This window comes from Ambystoma mexicanum, chromosome 2p (assembly GCF_040938575.1).
Source record: "Ambystoma mexicanum isolate Mex_15411 chromosome 2p, UKY_AmexF1_1, whole genome shotgun sequence".
NCBI lineage: Eukaryota > Metazoa > Chordata > Amphibia > Caudata > Ambystomatidae > Ambystoma > Ambystoma mexicanum.
The window spans coordinates 966,250,545-966,270,797 of record NC_090923.1 but is presented as its reverse complement, the minus strand read 5'-3'; the positions used below and the strand labels follow the sequence as shown (position 1 = coordinate 966,270,797).

The 20,253-nt window shown below is 43.1% G+C and overlaps 1 protein-coding gene across 3 annotated transcripts in view; it reads right to left on the bottom strand.

Annotated features, from left to right (window-relative positions):
* Positions 1-20,253, bottom strand: part of RCE1 (Ras converting CAAX endopeptidase 1) — a 253,422-nt gene that overhangs the window by 33,040 nt on the left and 200,129 nt on the right. For 2 of the 3 annotated variants that reach the window (XM_069644759.1, XM_069644761.1), the window contains 2 exons: positions 16,091-16,162; positions 8,988-9,050 (listed from right to left, as the gene is read on the bottom strand). In XM_069644759.1, the coding sequence (XP_069500860.1) occupies positions 8,988-9,050; positions 16,091-16,162 (135 nt within the window). The remainder of the gene's footprint in view (positions 1-8,987; positions 9,051-16,090; positions 16,163-20,253) is intronic. The other variant, XM_069644760.1, reaches the window with a different exon arrangement.

Sequence of the window (20,253 nt, the reverse complement as noted above, 5' to 3'; positions counted from 1 at the left end):
AATACCACTGAATCATATGGGATTGATTGCCCCTATATCAGGATTAGCATTGACGGTAATTCAAGCGCTAGGAGGTATTGTAGATGCAGATTACTAAGGAGAAATTAAAGTTATTTTGATTAACAGTGGAGACCAAATTCCACTCCACAGTGGAGGCCAGGGTGGCACAATTGATTATCATGTCTGTGCAGGTAGCAATGGTTCAAAAAGGAGGACCACCCACTGTGGTAACTACACGCGGGACAGAGGTTTTGGCTCATCAGACAAAACTGTACCAGGGGCAAAAGTATGGGTCGAGAAACCTAGCGGTCTGCCGGTTCCGGCAGATGTAATTGCAGCAGGGGAGGATCAAGTGGTCTTAGTAATGGAACCTGGGAAGAAGAAATGGAGCCACATCCCTGCTGACAAATGTTACTTAGGAGAATGATGTACAACGCCGAAAACCATTTTTCATAATTTCTTTTTTGTAGACCCGGTGTGTGGCAGCTGCGCTTGTATGGCTGTGTGGTGTCTGTTTGGGACGGTTTGGGGCCATGCAAAGAAGAGTGCCAAGTGTCTCCTTTGTACAACCAACTCTGGCGACATGAATGATGTCCCGCAGTGATGACTACACTACATTGCCCAGTGCCGATGCCGGATGGCCAACCGACGCAGCAGCGAGAGTTCAGGAATATGGAAGGAGACGTCATAGATTAAGCTGTGATGCTTTGCCTACTGCCTTTGCAGATCTTTTTTCCATTCGGCATGATTATTCTTCCAGCAAACGCACAACATGTGGGCCTTCCTGACCCACTTGTGTTAAATATTTTACACTTTTGCTTGGCTGACAGTCATGATGCTGGAAATCTGCTTTCAACTTGTCTTGTGGCTGTGCCAACGCTGGCTACTACCTTGCAACATTTGGTTTGGAATCTTGCATAATGATTCGCTTGTTGAAGACTATGATGTGAGCAGTTTATTTTCCGTCTATGAGTACTGCAAGTTTTGTCGGGAGACAACCCACAAATGGAAATACGACGCTCAATGTGGCTTACAATGTTGCGCATGGAGACGTGCGCTATATATAACATGACTTGTGAACCTAAAGACATTGGCAAGTGTCAACAACCGGACTTGTCCAATGGACAAACCTGTACTGAGTTTGATAAACAGTTGTGTTTGCGACCTGCTAGTGCATGTCGTGATGCTTCGAATTTGATGGTATGTAATTTTACAGTGACAGCTGCATGACATTTAAACATGTGAAGTTACCTACTGGATGGTTGTTTTCCTGTGGTAACATTACCTACACTTCCACTCCTGCTAATATTTCTGGAAATCCTTGTGCTTTAACTAAATTGGGACAGACTATTTTTCCTTTGCAACATGTTTTGGATCGCATGAGAGATCTACTTTTGAACATGTGGGTTTATGCCCCGATTGTGATTCTCAAGTGCATTTATTATCCGAAGCTGAAGTGTTAGCTCTTTCATTTTCTTTGGTGGGTGTATGGAGACTTGCTGCTGGGGGTTATAAATCACTGATTAGATTAGATTATTTAGTGGTGAAGGGGCTTAATCAGACCTCTCTAGCTCTGGAAGAATTGCTTTTAGATGATAGAATTTTGGAAAAAAAAGCCATTTTGCAGAAGAGAGCTGACGTGGATTTATTTACTTCTGAAACATAATCTGGGGTGTAATACGATAGAGGATATGTGTTGTGACTTGCGTGATCATTCCCAATCTATTGAGAAACATATTGGTAGTTTAAAAGACCTAATTTCTTAAGTGACCCAGGGTTGAACTGGGAGCTGGTGGATCAACTTTTTCCTCTGATTCCTACCGCTTTACGTTACACTTATGTAAGTTTTTTATGTTTGTTTTAGTTTTGGTTATTTGTTGTTGTTATATTTCTTGTATTTCTAATCTAGTGACGGTTTTTCGTCGGTTTCAGAAACCATCTTTTGTTTCCCTGGTATATGGAAGCTGAAATGTCAAAGGGTGGATTGTAGTAGTGCTCGAGTGAAAAGTGAGCAAAAACACGGCGATGCTAAGTGGCCATTTTGGAAATTTCCTTCCGACCACAGTGAAAGTCTGCATTTTGCGATTAACCCTTTTAGAAGGCAAACATGATTTAGTAGTACCAGCAGTATTCTAGTGAGAAACTCATGAATTCATTGCATCGGATAGTTTTGCATTGCTCGTTCAGGGATGAGCTAAGAGAAGAGGCCGAGACGAGCAGGTGCATATATGAGGGTGATGGGAACGGGAGCACAGTAGCATGAGATGGGTTTTTTCCACTGTCTGGATTTTTCCACTCTATGGGTGCCTCTGATGCTTGCTGTCTGTCATTCTGGCCAGTCGACAATCAGTAACCTGCGGAAGGTGGGGACTGACCAAATAAGAAGAGTGGGGTATTCCGCTGAGGTGGAAGGAAAAGTCTCACTGAGAAGGACGATGCTCCGTTCCAGACCAGTTAGCTGAGGTGTTCTCTCTACATACCTGCTTTGGGGCTTTTCAGTGTTGTGCCAGGTGAGATGAAGGTGTTCTCTACCACTGCACCAACGGTGATGTATTTGATTATATCTTTGTCACTGTGTGTATCTATATGTGATAAATGTATGTTTGTTAGAAACTGTGAATAAAGGGCCTGTAAAAAGCCAATTATATATTCTAACTATTGGTCTAAGTTTGTGTTATTGCCTCCCTGTGTCCAAGAACTCACCTTGTGTAGTGGTGTATGCATTACTAATCTGAGATCCCTACACATTTTGGAAAGCAAAACAGTTCCCAAGCCAAAAACCATCGACATGAGTTACTGTGTTCCAGAGGAAACTGCAGAGACGACCAAGACTGGTAACTTAGGTCAGAATATCAAGAATTCAAAACGGCAAATGGAGCACATACGCTAGTCGGGGAAGCAAGGCAGAAGCATATACCTCAAATAAAAAGTTGTAGAAAAGGAGACGCAGTGAATACACATAGACTTGCAAGTGTCATCTGTATACATGGGGATAGATGGGTATATGCTAAAGCCCAATTAGAATTCTCAGTAAAGAATCCATATGAGGCAGGGATGTCTGTCCTCCTGGCACTGCCATACGTGGCAATCCTAGGGATGCACATACCTAAGTTTGACGCATTGTTTAGAAAAGCTCAAGTGAAGGAATCTCCTGACTGGAATAAAGATCTGGTTGGGATCCCCCTCAACAGATCATGGTGATGTCTTTGCTTGATGGGAAGGAACCAAAACTATTGAGGAAATCCACCACCCATGCCTCATTCGACTAGAGAGAGGGTCATTGGAAGATACAATGAAGTCTCCTACATGACTCTAGAGACTTCTAGGAGGGAGAACTTGGTGGCCAGGAACCTACGATGCCAATGAATGTGGTGCAGAGATGGTAAGGGGAGGATCACTTGGTGGAATGTGTTGGAGATTTTTCTGGGTGTGGCAGAAAAGGCCAGCGTGTGGCCACTGGGCAGGTGAAAATCACATACGGGACTACTGGCACTTTAAGGGCATTGCAAGGAAACACGCAATCCCAGACTCAAAAATGCAGACCCCAACCTGCCTAGAAAAAATCATGACCGCTCCAAAATACTGACAACTCTTACATTGTTTCCCGCTACAAACAAGGCTCTTCTGTGGTCTGTGGATGTCCACCATCATAGGCCGTCTCATGCAGACAAGAATTTTAAGTTGGCGGACTGGTTTCTTAAAGCCCCAGTCCTGCCACAGCTTATATTATAAGATGAGAATCCAGCAACGGCTGATTGAGGAAAGCCATTACAGTTTAGCCAGTCACATGAACAAAATGCTTAAGATACACAGGAGCAGACCCTAACACCAAGGTAAACCACTAAAATATAAAATAGTTGTCACAAGAAGGAGAGGTGTGGGTCTTTGGAGAAGGAGGCTATGGCAGGAGTTTGGAGTAAGTTTATAATTCAGGAAGGAGACTGTGGCAGAGTTTGGTGATAAAGTAAAAGTGGAGAGGAGGGGTGGAGAAACAACATAAGGCCGGCAGGAAGAAGGCCGGCATGAAACAGTTATTTACTGAAGCAGTGATGGTGGAAAAAAGTTCCCACCACTTGCGTCTCCCCTAGCCAGGCATTAGAATCTGCTAAAGAGCTAAGAAAGGGACAAGAGGAGTGGTTGGAACAACAGAAAATAAAAATGGCACTTATGTTAAGAGTTTGCATTCTGCTTATGGTGCTACTCCTGTAATCCCTGAGCCACCAGGGAGTCATCAAGACTACCAGCTCATACCCCAATTGACACCCAAAAAAGTCAATGAACCCACTTCACAACGAGGACCCCTGGACAGTATTGCAATTAATTATGATTATTATTATTTTTGTTTTTTAATGGTATGTTTGGGATCCAAACTTTTCATTATCTTTTGCGACTGTCGTTTACTTTACAGTGTTGTTTTTATTCCATAAGGTCTTTCCAGAATTTAATAATTGTGAAGATTAGAGCCTTGTCGGTGTCACTGAGAATTTGGGACCATCTTTCATGCGTATCTAAGTGCTTCTTTGAGATGCCAAAAAAGTCTCTGAACAGATTTAGTTTCTCTGTCAATGCAGGACATGCCCTCACAAGATGGAAGAGCGCATCAGTGGTGTTTTCCTGCTTGCAAAATCTGCAGTGTACATTCTTCTTGTCTATTTGTTTAATTTGTGCTAAATACTCCCGCGTTGGGAGGACATTCAGACGAAGAAGCAGGTAGAGATCTCAGATCTTTTGATCGGGAAATCGGACTAGATAGGCTTGAAGTTTGCTTAGGGCTCTGGTTTCTGTTTCGCATCTGAGAAATCTATTGTAGTGCATTTGCTGTGCTTGCGTTTTAATCGAGTCATTGCGTTGTAATTTACGTTTAGCGTATTGTGGGGTTTGAATCAGCATCTCTTTGGAGATTTCTTCCTGTTGCATCAGTTTCTCAATCTGTGTTGACTACTGGGATAGTGCAGTCAAGTGCATTGCGTTCTTTTCTTTCCGAAGAATCTCGATTGCAGGGATTTTTTCGTTTGCTATGATTTTGTCACACTCACCTGACCTCTGCAGGAGCGATGGGTAGGACCTCTGGATTGGGTACTGGTTCTCTGTTCTAGTGTTCTTCAGTGCCACAAAGGTATGCCTGTGGAAACAATCGTTGGTTGAGTGTTCTAGTCTGCTGTGTCACACCCTACCCCTTCCCCCGAGTGCCTGGTGTGAGTGCCAGTTCTATCGGGCTCACCGTGTTTAATGTTTTGGTGAGCTCTCCATCCTGAGCTATGCAGGGGTGCGTGCTGGAGCGAGAGGAGTCTCTAACCAGTTACATCACTGGTTCGGTGAGTTTTGTCCGGTTGTGTCTTTCACTAGCGATTGTCCTCTTACATGAGTTTCTTTCCTTTTCAGATCGTGGGTTGCTGTGGTTGTTGCCAGTGTGGATCGAAGGATCCTGCCTGAAGACCTTGCAGTAGCAGGTAAGCTTGCTTTACGGTTTTTGGTAATTGTCTATTAACTGTCTTTAGTCTTTCAGGGTCGGGTTCGAGGTGAGCCGTGCTACGAGGTGCCGCAAGTGGGAAAGAAGGCACGAGATCGGCGCTGCACGGATAGAAAAAGCTGCGACGAGGAGTTCTCAGGTAAGCTTACCACTGCTGCGAAGCTGGCCGGAGCCGAGCAAGCGACGCGGTGGAGGACAGGAAGAGATCGGGAGCTGGAGTTCCTGCAGGTAAGCGGTGACGCCAGCTGGAAAGAAGAGAAAGAGCCACGGGTTGGAGTCCTCGCAGGTAAGGTGTAGCGCGTGGCGGGTAGAAGAAGCTGAGCCACTACAAAGCAAAGGTAAAACAGTAAGCTGGGTAGAAGATTCCATGTAAGCAGAAAATCTTCAGAGCTGCGGTGAGTGTGGAAACAGAAAATCACACGAAGCAGAGGATGCTGACTCAGGGTGGCCTATATAGACAACGACACCCAAAGACTAGACCGCACCATACAGAATGGGCACAAGGAACAGGAAATGGTGTTTCTTAACAGGAAGTGAACCTAACTAGTGTAAGTTCTATGCAACGCTGTATCATAAAGGGTGGCTGAGAGCCCAGGAGGCCTTCGTGTGTCTTGTGTGCCAGGCCCTTGTCCACATAACCCCAATTAGACTGCTAGAAGAGGGTGAATGTTTGTTTGGCAACTTAGTGCTTCTGACAGATTGTTCTGTATAGATCGAGTTGTTTCCACACGATTATTGAATCGAGTGATTGTAACGCAAGTTTGTGTCGGATTCTCGGCATCGGAAAATTAGATGGTAATGTTTTCTTCCAAAAAGCTGCTTCGTAGAATTGCCACTTGATATGCTGTTGATTGATTATAGTTTCTCCGGCGTAGGTAAGTATTGGAACTACTTTTTGTTTGAATAGGCCGGTTTGATTGAAAATTTGTCAAATTTACTGTGAAAAAAACTACCTTGGTGCGCTAGTGATTGGGCTTTTGTTTCTAGGTGGTCTTTCCATTACTATATAGAAATGCCCTTTAGGATGACACGTCTTTCGGTCCCTTTATAGACCTTTCTCAAGTCAGGGCTTGGTTTCTCTAGTTCCCCTTTAATTTAGTTTATTGAAGTACGGACTTCAGGTTACACGTGATCGAACCGGAGACAGATAGTGAGAGGGATCTAACCCGAAATTGGAAGAGCAGACATTCTCTAACTTAAAGGGGAACTAGAGAAATCGAGCCCTGATTTGAGAAAGGTCTATAAAGGGACCGAAACATGCGTCATCCTAAAAGGCATTTCTATATATTAAATCTTCTTTTGAAACTGGGCGCAGTCTCACCCTGGGTCTTCTCTTCTATACTAATGCTTACATGTGTTTTTTTTCTTGGCTAAGCCACCAACCCAGAGAGACGCAACCTTAGTAAATTCAAGTTTTTTGAAAATAAATTAAACTGCATTATCAAGTTCGAATTGACATGTCGCCATGTTAGACCGGACCAATAGAGCCAGGATTTGGTGAAATTTTGTCTTTCCATTAGTGTTCATTGTAAGATGGATTGATCACTGCACCTAGATATTTGATGTGCTTTACTGTTTTAAATAGGCTCGCCTCGGAGTGTGACCACTGGCGATTTTTGTTTCTTCCCTTTTTGATTTGACAGCGTCATCAGTTTTGTTTTTGCCGTATTGATTTGTAACTCATTGTCAATCATGTACTGGTATAATTTGTCAAGACTGATTTGGAGGCCAGTCACTGTTTCATCTAGAAGTATGTTGTTGTCTGCATCGATCAGTGTTTGGACGGCTTTGTAGTTTATCGTCAGAGAATTTGTTGCTGCGTCTTGGATTTGCTCGAGGAAATCTGAGGTGTAGAGATTGTATTGGGTCGCTGCCAGTGGGCATGTTCGTTTTAGTCCGTTCCAAGTGTATATTGGGCTAGTCACCATTCCCTCTTTCGTTAATCTGACTCGTATCGTGGTGTTCGAGTACAGCTGTTTGATCGGGTTGAGAATTGCTTCAGGGCATTTCCACGCTGTTAATTTTCCCCATAGTTTTTGTTGGTTGACTGTCAAATGCTATTTTTAGGTCTATGAAGACAGCGCATACATGTTTTTTGTTCTGGCTTCTTTCTTGCTCATGTTTAGGATTAATAGGTTGATGTTGGTTCCAACCTTGCGGACGAATCCCGTTTGTCATTTAACTAGTCTTTCATTATCAGATGCCCACTGATTCAACTTTTTCAGGAGGAAGGAAGCGAATTGCAATTAAAATGCAGAGGACACATTGCACCAGCCCTCCACCCAATGGCATCCAGTGTCTAGCAATATCAGATTAACAATCCAATGCATAGCTCAAAGTCTTTGTATAAAAGAAGAAAATACCAACACGTTTCCAAGATAAAATTCAGCACTATATCAGAATAAGATCTTTTATACTGAAAAACTTGCAATGAGAAAAAAACAGATATAATCCTTCCACTTGATTACGCCACAACTATTGTACAAAAACTCTAACACATCAAACTCTACAAACCCCCTTTTGATGACTATTTGGATTAGTTCCTCCTTCTTATCATTTTGTAACTTCTTTGCACGTTCAAGCATCAGTGCTAAAAGGCACCATGAAGCAGCAGTGCACTTTTCAAAACCAGCACAGGAAGAACATAATATGTTCACCTAGGCAATGTCAAACTATCCCCAGATTATTCAAGAGCTCTCAGGCATGCAACATCTGTAAAGATTAGCTGCAAACTGCTCCTGGTAAACCATTTAGCCTCAAGTTGTGCTAACCTATTAGACGCCAGAAGAACACCTCAAATCTGAAAAAAGGGCTAACCACAACGCAAGAAGCAGTTACCCATCAACAGTAACCGAGTCGAAAGTCTGTGTTGGGACAATAGTAAAGCTTAAAGGTTTTAATCCACTGTTGCCATTGAAAAAATAAAAGGTGCAAAATGGATGCACACGGGGCTCCACACAGGACGGTAGCAGGCAACAAAGGATTTAAAAACTAGATTTATATGTTTATTCATCACGCTTAAGGCATGTGTTGGTTACAATTTCAAGTTGCAAGCTACTAGCCAGGTGTAAAAACTCACTAGCATCCTCAACTCGCTACATGAACACAGAACACCATTTCTTACCAAGAGTCCAATGTAATTTACCATTTAGAGATGAGTCCACATTTTTAGTCCTGCTTAAGGAATTCATGACGAACAGGCTTGTAAAAAGGTCCCTTGCAAGAAAATCTAGATTTTCAACCATTTGGTAAAAGTGTTGCAATACCTTAAGTTCACTTGCAATCACCATTGAATCCAGAGTAATGTAGAGATGAGCATGTCACTCGGCAGACTTGCATAAAAAGACAGGATTTATAATAGGTGGTTTAATTCAGCCGTTGCTCCAATATAAGCAACCACAGTCAGTTTTTTCAGTCGAGTTCAGGATATAACACTAAATGGAAACCAATATATTATTTAAGATTGAGGTTAAGATAAATCCCCACCTTCTAACACCCTTCACCAGTTGCGGCTTACCTGTTCGGATGAAGATGAATGCTGTGTAAGCACCAAACACTGCCGTATAGGAGAACTGAAAGGCTGTGTAAAAGAGAAACACAGATATTCATAAGCAAGAGCTGGTTTTAGTGTGATACTTCTTGCCAATGGGAGCAAGAGAGGCATTCATAGCAGCTTTCATCGAGTGTTCAATGACCACAGAAACTGGGTGACCAGAGCATCCTGCATTTGACCAGAAGTGCCATTATCAGAGGCATGTGATGCTACTTGACATCTGTAAAAGTTCCACTCCAGGTAAGACTATAAACCACGTTTCTCAGGACCCCAGCAATGGTAGATTGACCTCTCACGTCCTGCAGTATGGCAGGAAGCCAGCCTTATCTGTGCATCCCAGGAAAACATAGTCTCAAAGGTCAAAAGCATAAAAATGGTAAGTCCTCTTCAGAGGTAAGGTAGAAACTACAGTGGTCAAGACGTTTCTATACATGCAGAGGGTATTACATTTCTAGCTATGTCCACTTAGATTATGTGTTCTTCCACCAGGCCTGTACCCTGCAGAGAACAAACATAGCATGGCCTACTTTATACATATGTGAGGCAAAGGACAGAGACAAGTCACCCTCCACTGCATTATTTGTTATGAGATTTCATCCTCATCATCAAAATACCTTATTTTGGCCATAGCAAGTCTATAAAAGTAAAAAGACAAAATGTCACAGCAGTGGTGTTAGGGAGATTTAGTAATCCCCTCTCCTTGTAATACCACTAGCACATTTTGCTGGACCTCTGGACCGTTTCCTTGTTCCCCTGAACAAGGGGAGTGTCCCCTCCCCCCACCTCATTCATCTTTTTGCTCTGGCCATGCAAACCCTGTTCTTTGTGTTATGCTTTCCTACATACTTTTCAAATGCATCTGTGTTGTGTTCAAAAGCAATAGGTTGTATCCCAGGCACTGATAAGAAAGGCCAGAGCTACACGGATTCATTAACCCTTCATTGTCCTAAAATGTTGCCAATCTTCGCACCCTTGGAAGAATGTGCCCTGCAAGGCCATGGCAGGAGGGCCGAGTGTCTGTACAATACCATTCCATTCCATGAGAAGGAGGGCACTGGCCTCTGACCCCCACCAGTCGCAATTGTAAGTTATAGTACTCAAATGCCTTGGCTTCAGGGCCTCTGAATTCCAAAGTACCATCCAAGCCCAAACCACTAATCATAAACCTGTTAGACACCAGATTGATCAAAAAAGATTAGAAAGCACAGCTTTCCTGGCTTCACTTCTAGGTCATGCGTTTTGTGCAGCGAGGTGCAGGAAGGGATGAAATTATAGGCCAAATTTTAGGCCAGAACAAGGGTAGAAGACCTTGGAGAGGTGTCGGGCTGTCTGGGAGGGTTTATGGTCATAAGACTGAAAATAAAAATCTCGAAAAAAAAATCTCAAAAAAAAGGCTGCATTTTTTTATGACGTTTTTTATTCGAAATTGGGCGGTTCCTCCCCCCCAACCCCCCTTTTTTATTTTTTTTTTACCATTTTTTTTTAATCCCGGACCCCAAAATAAATATATAATTAAAAAAAGAGAAATTCGACTTTTTTTTTTTGGTCTTTTTTTTCGACCTTATTGTTAGTCGAGATTTTTTTTTCGAGATTTTGACCGACCACAGCCTTGGAGCAAATGAAGAGTATGGGTATGAGTTAGTACGACCTCTGCTTTCCCCATGGGCCCCTGTCTGCTTGTAACAGGTGCACTGTTACATAGATAGAAATGTGTTTTTTAGTTTGTAAGATGATTGCCACTTGGCTGGGCACTGACCAATGACTACTGCAGCATCACCCACGTTATAGATGGCCGGACAGGGCTGGGACCAATGGCCTGGCATCCCTATGGTGACTTATGGATCGGGTCTCACCAACTAGCCACACAGGTTTTTACTGTATGCAATGATACCACTGATGACGCTGTGTACCTTCATAATGTGCTGCTCTTGCAGATCCTGTCAGAACATTACATGGCAGCAGAGGTTTATTTTGGCACTTCCATTTTTTGTGTGGAAATAAACTGGTTATCCTTGCAAGAGGTGTATTGGGCCTTTTTCCCTAGTCGGTTGTATTTTTTTCTGGTGTGAGCATCTAGGGGCTTTCCTACACTAGTATTCTCTTTCTCTCAGCTCCTGTAACATTTTTGTTACAGGGTGGTGGCAGTGGACATATTCTACCAACTTTTGGGCTATTTGTGCGTGCAGGCTGTATTCCCAGCTGCAGCCACGCACAGAAAGGTCACCTTTGTTTCAACATTATGGCTTCTTTCTTTTTCCGCCATTTCTTGTGTGATGGTTCTTTCTTGGTCCTTTTTCTACCATACTGGGAGGGGGGGTTGTCCGGATTTGAGTTTTGCCTTCAGCGGGAACCTTTTGTGAAGATCGCTGAGGCTCCAGTGTGTTTGTGAGGACAGGAAGCATGGGCAGATCCTGAAAATATGCTATCCTTTGTCTTCTGGTGTGCCGGAAAGAAACCATTTCCCACTGAGGGGCTGGCTGTCCTGATCGGACAACCACCCGCCCCTTTCTGTAAAATGCAGGGAGAGTTTGAAGAGGATGAGTGTGAAATCCTAATAAAAAAGGTGAGGTTCCTGAGACGGAAGGCAAGTCGACCAGTGATACAGAAAATCCAAAGAAGATGACCAAATACGCCTGAAGCACCGCACCTTCTAGCAACCGGCAAAAGACCACTGCTGTCCTGGCCGTGTTTTCAAATCGACAGAGGAGTTTCGAAGAGGACAACTTTTTCCCTTTAGCTTGGGGGACCAGCTAGCAATAAGACGACCTGCAGAATAAGCCATCCCATGTCCTGGCTGGGTTGCAAACCGCCAATACCAGGGGACCGCCGACCCAATTGCAGTGCATCGTCTTCCCGTGAACAAATCCTCTCCAAACTTTGGTGAGCTCCAGTTGGACCTCTAGAGGCAAGACCCTCCTCCTCAAAGTGCCCTTGCCAGAGTGCAGGACTGAAGAATCGAGGCGGGTTGACCAGGCAGTAAACATTCAAACTGGAGCCTGTAAAAAGGCACAAAAACTGCAGACCAACTGAGTACAAAGCATCCTTTCCTGAAAATCCTTTCACTCGATTGCTGCCACAACATCCCTTCCAGAGACCCTCTTGTCATCACCACAACCAATGAACAGGAGACTAGGTCCATTGCTGTTGTACCATGAAAGAATCCAGCTGCATCATGTTCACCACTCATCAGGTAGTGTGAGACTCTGGGTAGTATTTACCTCAAGTCATTTTGCCATTCCTGTGTTGCTGCAGTGCTGATTACGGTGTTTGGGTGTTTACCCACACCGATCGCCCAGCCCTAATGCTTGTGCCCCTTTAGGGAGCATTCCCAAAGTCAATGATACCTTTCTGACCAACAAAATAATTCCATTTACTTGTAATTAAAGCATCCTTTGTAACTTTACCATTTCTGCTGCTGTGTCTTACCTGCGTTCCGTCCAAACTGACTTTGAAGAACTCATACCTAGTTAGGTAGGGATGGACTGCTAAAGCCTTGAGGCCATTGAAAAGGATTACAAGTCTATGAGAATGTCTAACTGCTGTTGCTGGTGCTGAATACCCCTTTTTATTCCTACAACACAACATTTCAGAGGGTCTCTATTTACCATTGAACTTTTCATGATTTGTATCCTTCCTTACTATTGGTTTTCCCACCTTAAGTATTGCTGATGTTTTCTATTGTGCCGACTAGTTTAAGTAGTACTTATTCACCTAAATATAACTGTTACTTGTGTATATAAAATAAATGTATATTTTACTATAACTATAAGCGTGTAAGAGTTTGTCTGGGCCTATGAGTTCATTGTACTTACCTACAGCTCACATACTCCTCCTAAGATAAGTTTGGCTTCACTGCCATTCTACCAAACCTTTAGGCAGTACCGACTTATACTAAGAGTTGGGGGCTGTATACCAAGGCATAGTTTTATAGATTCTCACCTCCATGTAGACTTTAGGAAAACTCCCCTAACAAGGGTTACATGCAACTTTTGCATACAACAGACGCTGAACTGATATAATAATTATGAACTCAAAACTGAATCATAAAGTGGTAGTGCAATTAAAAATTCTACATAAAAATGTCAACATAATAAAATCAACATACTTCAGAAATCATTGATACACAATGTGGACAGTCTTAAGTCCTCCAGAACAATAACTATGCAGATCATTTGGAAAAAGTCCCCATGCTGACTTAAGATAAGAATGTCCAAGCCCTAAGGGGAGAACGCGCACATAACAGATAAACTACTACCGGTCTACATTGCGTGAAAGGCAATTTGCACCAGGGAAAGGGCGCTCAGCCAATTGGGTGGCTGGAACAGCGGGTGAGAATACACAATCCGCACCCACTGTCCTAGCCACCCAAGGACCTTCCACTGATGGTGCTTTTTTTCTCCCTTTTTTTCATTGGGGAGAGGCAACACCCGCCCCCTCCACTTACCTGCAGGACAAGAGCATTGCGCTACCGGAGCTCCTCCTCTCTGGCCGCCAGAGGCATGGAAAAGGGAGTCATTTTTTCATATGGCAGCGGGCGTCATTTTTTCTACTTTTTTCCACCCATTTTTTGGCTGCACCGGCAATGCAGATCTCCCAATTAAATATTTTGAAAGCCATTTGCACCATGGGCAAACCCCGGAGTGCAAATGGATTTCATGTCCTGCCGGGAGGGCAAAAATCGTCTTTAACAGCCCACAGACAGAGCTGAGGCCTTGGCTTTGCTCGGGCTGGCGGCCCGTTAAAGGCCATGTCCACCCTCCTGGCAGGGTGAAAGCCACAATCTCAAAATAAGAGAAGGTTAGTTCTTTACACAGTATTGATTAGTAGACTGGACAGAAAAAAGAAATGCACCAAGTCTTCCCTATGGCTGGGACAAAATGTGCACTTCAAGTCATTGTTTACGAAGTTCAACCAGCCTGCCGTAATTGATCTAAGAGAAATTAGATTTAGCCTAGTGCTCGTGATTATAATTTATACTTTTTCTATTCTGATCAAGTTAAATATTTTTGGTGCCCACCATTTACCAGCAACACATGCTCGATTAGAAGGTCCCAATTTCATTGGTTTCTCTTTCCATGTAGATAAGTTCAGACAGGTTGGTTTTAATGAGAGCCTCATATGCCTTATTACAGCCTTTTGGGGTGGTACATCATGATTCACTTTCTCCAATTGTTACACTTAATTCACAGTTAGTCACTCAAGAAAAGACTCCCACAGATCATTATTATAGAGAGAAAAATAATGGTGCAGGACACCCTCCCCGAACCCTCTGAACGCAAACCAGACTTCACTGAAAACCAAGGAGAGCAGCCACATTGGGGACATTATTATATGCAAGCCTTAGCGCCGAAATGTATTATCTCAAGTACCATAACCGAAGAATACAGACAATAAATATGTCATTTACTCCTGCACCGGGGGTGGAAATGGACAGTATGGGCACGCCAGCACGATCCTAGGGAGGGCTGTGGGCTGTTACCAGACATGTCTGCACCCTGACAAGGGGGTGATGGCCATTCACACCCTGGAGTTCATCCACATGTATCCATTATCCTGAAGAAGAAAAGATGGCTGCTGCCATAGGAACAGGGACCAAGTCCCTTTTCCATTTCTATGGTGGCCATGGGCAGGAGGAGTGATGTGACCGGAGCACAGAGCTCCGGTCAAAGCATATAGGTGGAGAGGGAGGGAGTTAGGGAAGGGGGAAGGTTTGTTTCGGGGGTTGGGTGTGAGGAGGCAATAGGGAGAGGGTCACTGTTGCCTCCCCACAATGAAGATGGCGCCACCCGGGGAAGGTCTTTGAGTGGCTGGAAAAAGGGGGTGGTTTGCATCCCAATTGGCTGATCCGCCTTACCCGGGTCTGAACATTTTCATAAGCCAACCCACAGTTTGTCTCTGTTAACCTTGTCAAATGCAGTACAGTGGTACATGAAGGCGATGATGATTTGTTCCTTTTTATGTGAACCGAGTTAGATATAATTAAATGAAGGTTCATCATCTGTTTCAAGCCCTTCACAGAAGCCTAGTTGAATACAGGACAAGGTATTTTCTACTTCCGCCCAGGAGTGTAGGCGAGATAGTATGACCCTTTCAAATATTTTAAACAAATCCAATAAAGAAAATGCTTGTATTATGGGTTGGTTTCCAGTATCTTGGAAATGTGCGATCATCTTTCCCATCTTCAAAAAGGGTTCCATATCCTCTCAGTTTTCATTATACTATATCAGTTATTCGCTCTGATATTATGGAAATGAATCAAATTCAGTTCCCTTTTCATGTCTACTTTACAGTGAGCCATTAAAAGTCGAGTTGGTTTGTGTTATTTTCTTTCATCGCCAACAACCTCACCTGGAACAGTTTGTGTGGATTTTGCCTGCTGCTCAATGCTTAGGTTTGAAAAATAAAATCAAGAAAAGCTGAAAACATTTCACCCCGCTGGGGAAAAGCACCTCTCCATAAAATATTCATCCACTGCATCCACAAGCTAAAGCAACACCTGCAATATGAATGTCCAAGTTGCATAGAGTCTAAGAAAAGCAGAAACCGCCACACGTTAACGGACAACGAAAATGCTCTTACTAAAGATCCGACTATTTCCAAAGAGACAGCATTTTTTCTCAATGTACAGCCTCCATTTTTGTAAGCTAAGCAGATTCGACAATAACCTAAGAACCACTACGCCTTCATGGACGAGAAGACTGCACATGTGATGCGACTATATAGGATATGATTTTATGTATAGAGTGGGACAATCTGATCAATAAGACTTCTGTGTGGTATAGACCTCTAATGTAACGTGACCTCCTGTGCTGTTTCTTAGGCATTGTTCAAGAGGATAAGGCCAATTCTTGCTCATGGAAGTGGTCGACTGATCGGCTCCATCAGTGAATTTGAAACAACAGAAGGTCTGACCTGCCCCATGAGACCATGAAGCTAGCAGAATATTTTAAACTCTACATCACAGACATATGAACTAGCATGTGTCGTTCTTGAAGAATGTGCCAATTCCACATGGGTTTTACTGAGCCCAATTCATGCTTTTCACGCAAAACCCTTTTACAACATACCTGCCGACAGGAAAATGCTGACCACAGTGCCTTGCCGGAACCTCAGCAGCTCAATGACGTGGTGGAAGTGAGCTGAAATACAAAAAAGTACAGACATGTCATCTGATTCCTGTGACAAGAATACAGGGTATTGATATGTTTATATGGTGCGCTGACGGACCATCCACTAATTAATTGGGGAAGTTCTAAATGTCTCTCTTGCTGTACACCTGCCCCATAAAAGAGCAAATAATTTTTTTTGTACTTCAAATCAGACACGATTTATCTTGGATGACCCCCGTAAATAACCTGTAGCCATCAAGAAGAGTAGGTATACAGACCCTAGGGTGTGCCTTGGTGTTGGGCACCCATACAATATAAGTCATGGATCGGAAACCTATAGCTCAAAGTTCCCTGAGGAGGAAGCAGGTGTAAGCCACACCGTATTCTTGCTCCACCACAAGACAAGTGCTCATTACGTAACAACATTTGGGCTAGCCTCAACCTGGTACTTGTGTCTGCAACTGTAGAAAAATTGGAAATCGAGGGACATCGTCCAATATGGCCAAGTTGAGCAAATATACCACCAAAAACAATTTTAACTAGCACCACAAAATATACAGATTTAATGAAAAAGCCACACTAGAAAGTTTACAAAGCTGGAAAAATTTTCCAAGAATGAAATTCAACCCATTCAGATATATTTGGGATACATTTGAGTGCCCCTAAAATCCAGTGAATGGCACCAAGCACAATCTGCAGATATTTGTGTTAACTCTGCAGGCAACCGGTATAAACATCAGTTGGGGCCAACTCTGAAGTTTTACATTTCTGCAGTTCATAAAACGAGTATCCTGGTTGATCAAGTCAATAGATTTATATTGCTACCTTGTATAGCACATCCCTGCTTTAAGGGGCTGTGGGCGTCCATCGGGGGATTTAGCAGCATGTGTCACAGTTGATATGGGATGGGATATCAAACAGTCCAGGCAATTGAACACAAATAATCTCTATTAAATGATACAAAACAGGAGGAATAACCCCTTTGTTTTCAAACATCTTTCTAATAACCAAACAGGAAAACCGGTCAGCAGCGTTACTCAGGGCACAAACACTTTATATTGAATAATAGCGACCCATCAGGCCATGATTATCAAGTACTTGTGAGTGGTTAGTTTTGAATCTTCGGTTACGTACAGGGGAGGATTTATTCAGCAGAAATTAGCAAGATATGCCTCCATCTGTGCCGAAAGCGACATTTGTTCAGCCTGCAACCAATGGTGCGCTCACTTCACGGGACATATCAATCAGAACCGGTTACACAGCAAGGAGCTGTCAAGACATCCCAATATCACTTCAGAGTGCATCATCATGCCTAGAGTTGATTATTTTAACGCTCTTCCGATTGGTGCCAACAAAGATGCATCCACAAGCTACAGGTGACTACAAACGAGGCAGTTAGGATTGTCTGTAATGTTCCGAGAAGAGAGCACATCTCAAGCCCTAGGAAATAATTACACTGGTTGCCAGTGCCTGTGAGAGTACAGTTTAAGGTAATCATCTTGATCCACAAGTTCATCTATGGAAATTCACCTTCTTATCGCAAACATAGTCTTAAGCTTTAACGATGCATGCCTCTGCCCTCAAATAACACCAAGCTCCTAGTTAACTCTTAAGCAAGAAGAGTGAGGGGGAATGGGCGGTCCTTCCCAGTTCAAGCTGCTCAGGCCTGAAACACCCAGCCCATGGTCCTGCAACAGGAGAAACATTTGTTGGCCTTCCCGAAAATGCCTAAAGACTTTGAGTAATGGGCTTCTGAGAATTGACCGTCTGTTATGTCCAGTCATCTTAAATGTCCTTGTGTTGATGTGCGCTCTGATGCCGGAGGGCTATGGCGCGTGATAAACAAACAAATACATAAATATAAATAGCTTTGAAATACAGATATGCGAGTGTGACCATAATGCCCTTTCACTTATATGGGCTGATGATGGACAGGCAAACAACAACAAGCGTCTATACACTCTTCCACTGATAATGGGAAAGGGAAGTAGATGGTTACGATGGAATGTAAATTGGGAGACCAAGTTATTGAATAAAGGGGTTGACGGAAACAGAGAAGTGTTCTCATGCCCTGTTTAGATATTGTTAATACACCAAGACTTGTGTCACCTTCAATCTCTTAATAACTATAAGAATAGGTTTAGTATTAGTAAGCCAGCTGGGGGGCAATAAGAAACATATCTTGGCTATCTGATAGATGGAAGGAAAATAAAGAGGGTGCTTTTGGAAGCCCTCAAAGAAGCCTGTCCTGATATTAATACAAACAGGCACAGGCACATGGAATACAAAACAGCCCTCCAGAAAAGGTGTATCAGGCCTTTTTACGTACAGAAATCTTGTCAATACGGCCCTTTTAATTCTTCCTTGGTACCACTTACACAGGTTATTTATGGCAGCAGCCCCATAAATAATGGAGCTCAACGGTGACAGCCTGGCTAGCAGAAGCTTGCAAATCCACTCTTTACTTTAGTAATCAACACAGTTACTTGAAAGAAGCAACTGGGATGGGTCTTGGCCCGTTTAATTTTTTTTAACACTCCTCCTACTGATTCTATCAAGAGACTACTTTGAGTAATGTAAAAGGGAGTTTGTGTTTTGTTCACTTTGTTCAACTGCCTGCATTTTGTAGGTTACAGTGTTATTAAAGCATCTTGAATCATGAACATGCCTTTCACTTTGCTTTAGGACACAGGTCGTAGTGTGTAAAATGAAAATTGTCTTAAACAAGGGCTGCATTTCTGCTTACTTGACTTTAATAGAAGCAGCGCAGTTGCAGCAGCATGGGCATTTCATACTTTGTTTTCTTTTCATCAGAGAAGCACACCAATTGCATAGCTAGGCATGTGGTCTGAACTTTAACTCCCTTTCTGACCACACACAGCAAGCAGGTATAGTGGATACAGGTAGAAGCAGTGCTGTATATATTTTCAGTGGCACAGATTGTACCTGTACCTCCCAACAGGACTGCAATATATTCAGGCAAAGTAGCCTAATTTATAAAAAGAGCTGCTATACTGTATGCATGTCATGGCACAATGCCAAACATTCACAGCAGGGCTGATTGCATCATGACCACGTTTCTTAGCAGGACTGCTATGTTTTGGGACAGTACCTGAATTTCTGAACAGAGCTGCTGTTAAGAAAGCACGAACATGTGTTGGCATTTTCTGCAGTGAGCTAAAGTACATAGCAAGAACAGTGTCTGAGCTCTTCCTAACTACCTCAGACAGTGTGAGAAGATGGCAATGCGGTCATATACTTTAATCCCTTCTACTCGGGCTTGCGCTTTTCAAAACTTCTGATTCTCCATTGTCCGATTACTGAGTCCCACTGACAAAAATCTAGCACATTTCAAAGCCTCATTATGAATCTCCTGACTAATGTAGTATAGTGCAAACAGGCTTAGAGCTTTTGACAATCCATTTATGTCAGGCAAGCCTCACATGGAACTGCCTTTCTTTGTTAACAGCCTGTTGGGAAAGGCAGCTCAGTGGGTCAATAAACCTGCTGCAGAGATTATTGTGTAACCCGTTGGTTCAAATCCTGTTAATAGGTGAGTTCATGAGTCTGCATGAGAGATATGCATTTAAGATGCAGGTAACATTCAGTTGACTTAACTTTCGACTTATCAAAACGACTACTAAATGTTCAGCGAGACAGAACACACAAATTTCATCCGGGATGTTCTACATGTAATTGCCTCATAACACACACCTCATCAGGGCTACTATACCTGTGATGGCTCAGAACACACAGCTCCTTAGGGCGGTTATGCTTGTAATGGCTCAGAACACACCCCTCATTGGGGCTGCTATACCTGTGATGGCTCCGAAGTAGAACACGCACATCCCAGGAGGACCACTATACTTGTAATGCCTCAGAACAGACATCTCATTTGGACTGCTATGCTTGTAATGGCTCAGAGCAGACCTCTCATCTGGGCTGTTATCCATGTGATGCCTCATAACACACAACTCGCAGGGCTGCTATTCTTGTAATGGCTCAGAATAAATACCTCATTGAGGCTGCTATACCTGTAATGGTTCAGAACACACATCTCATATGGGCTGTTGTACTTGTAATGGCATAGAGACAGTGTTGTTAAAGCATCTGATTGTTTG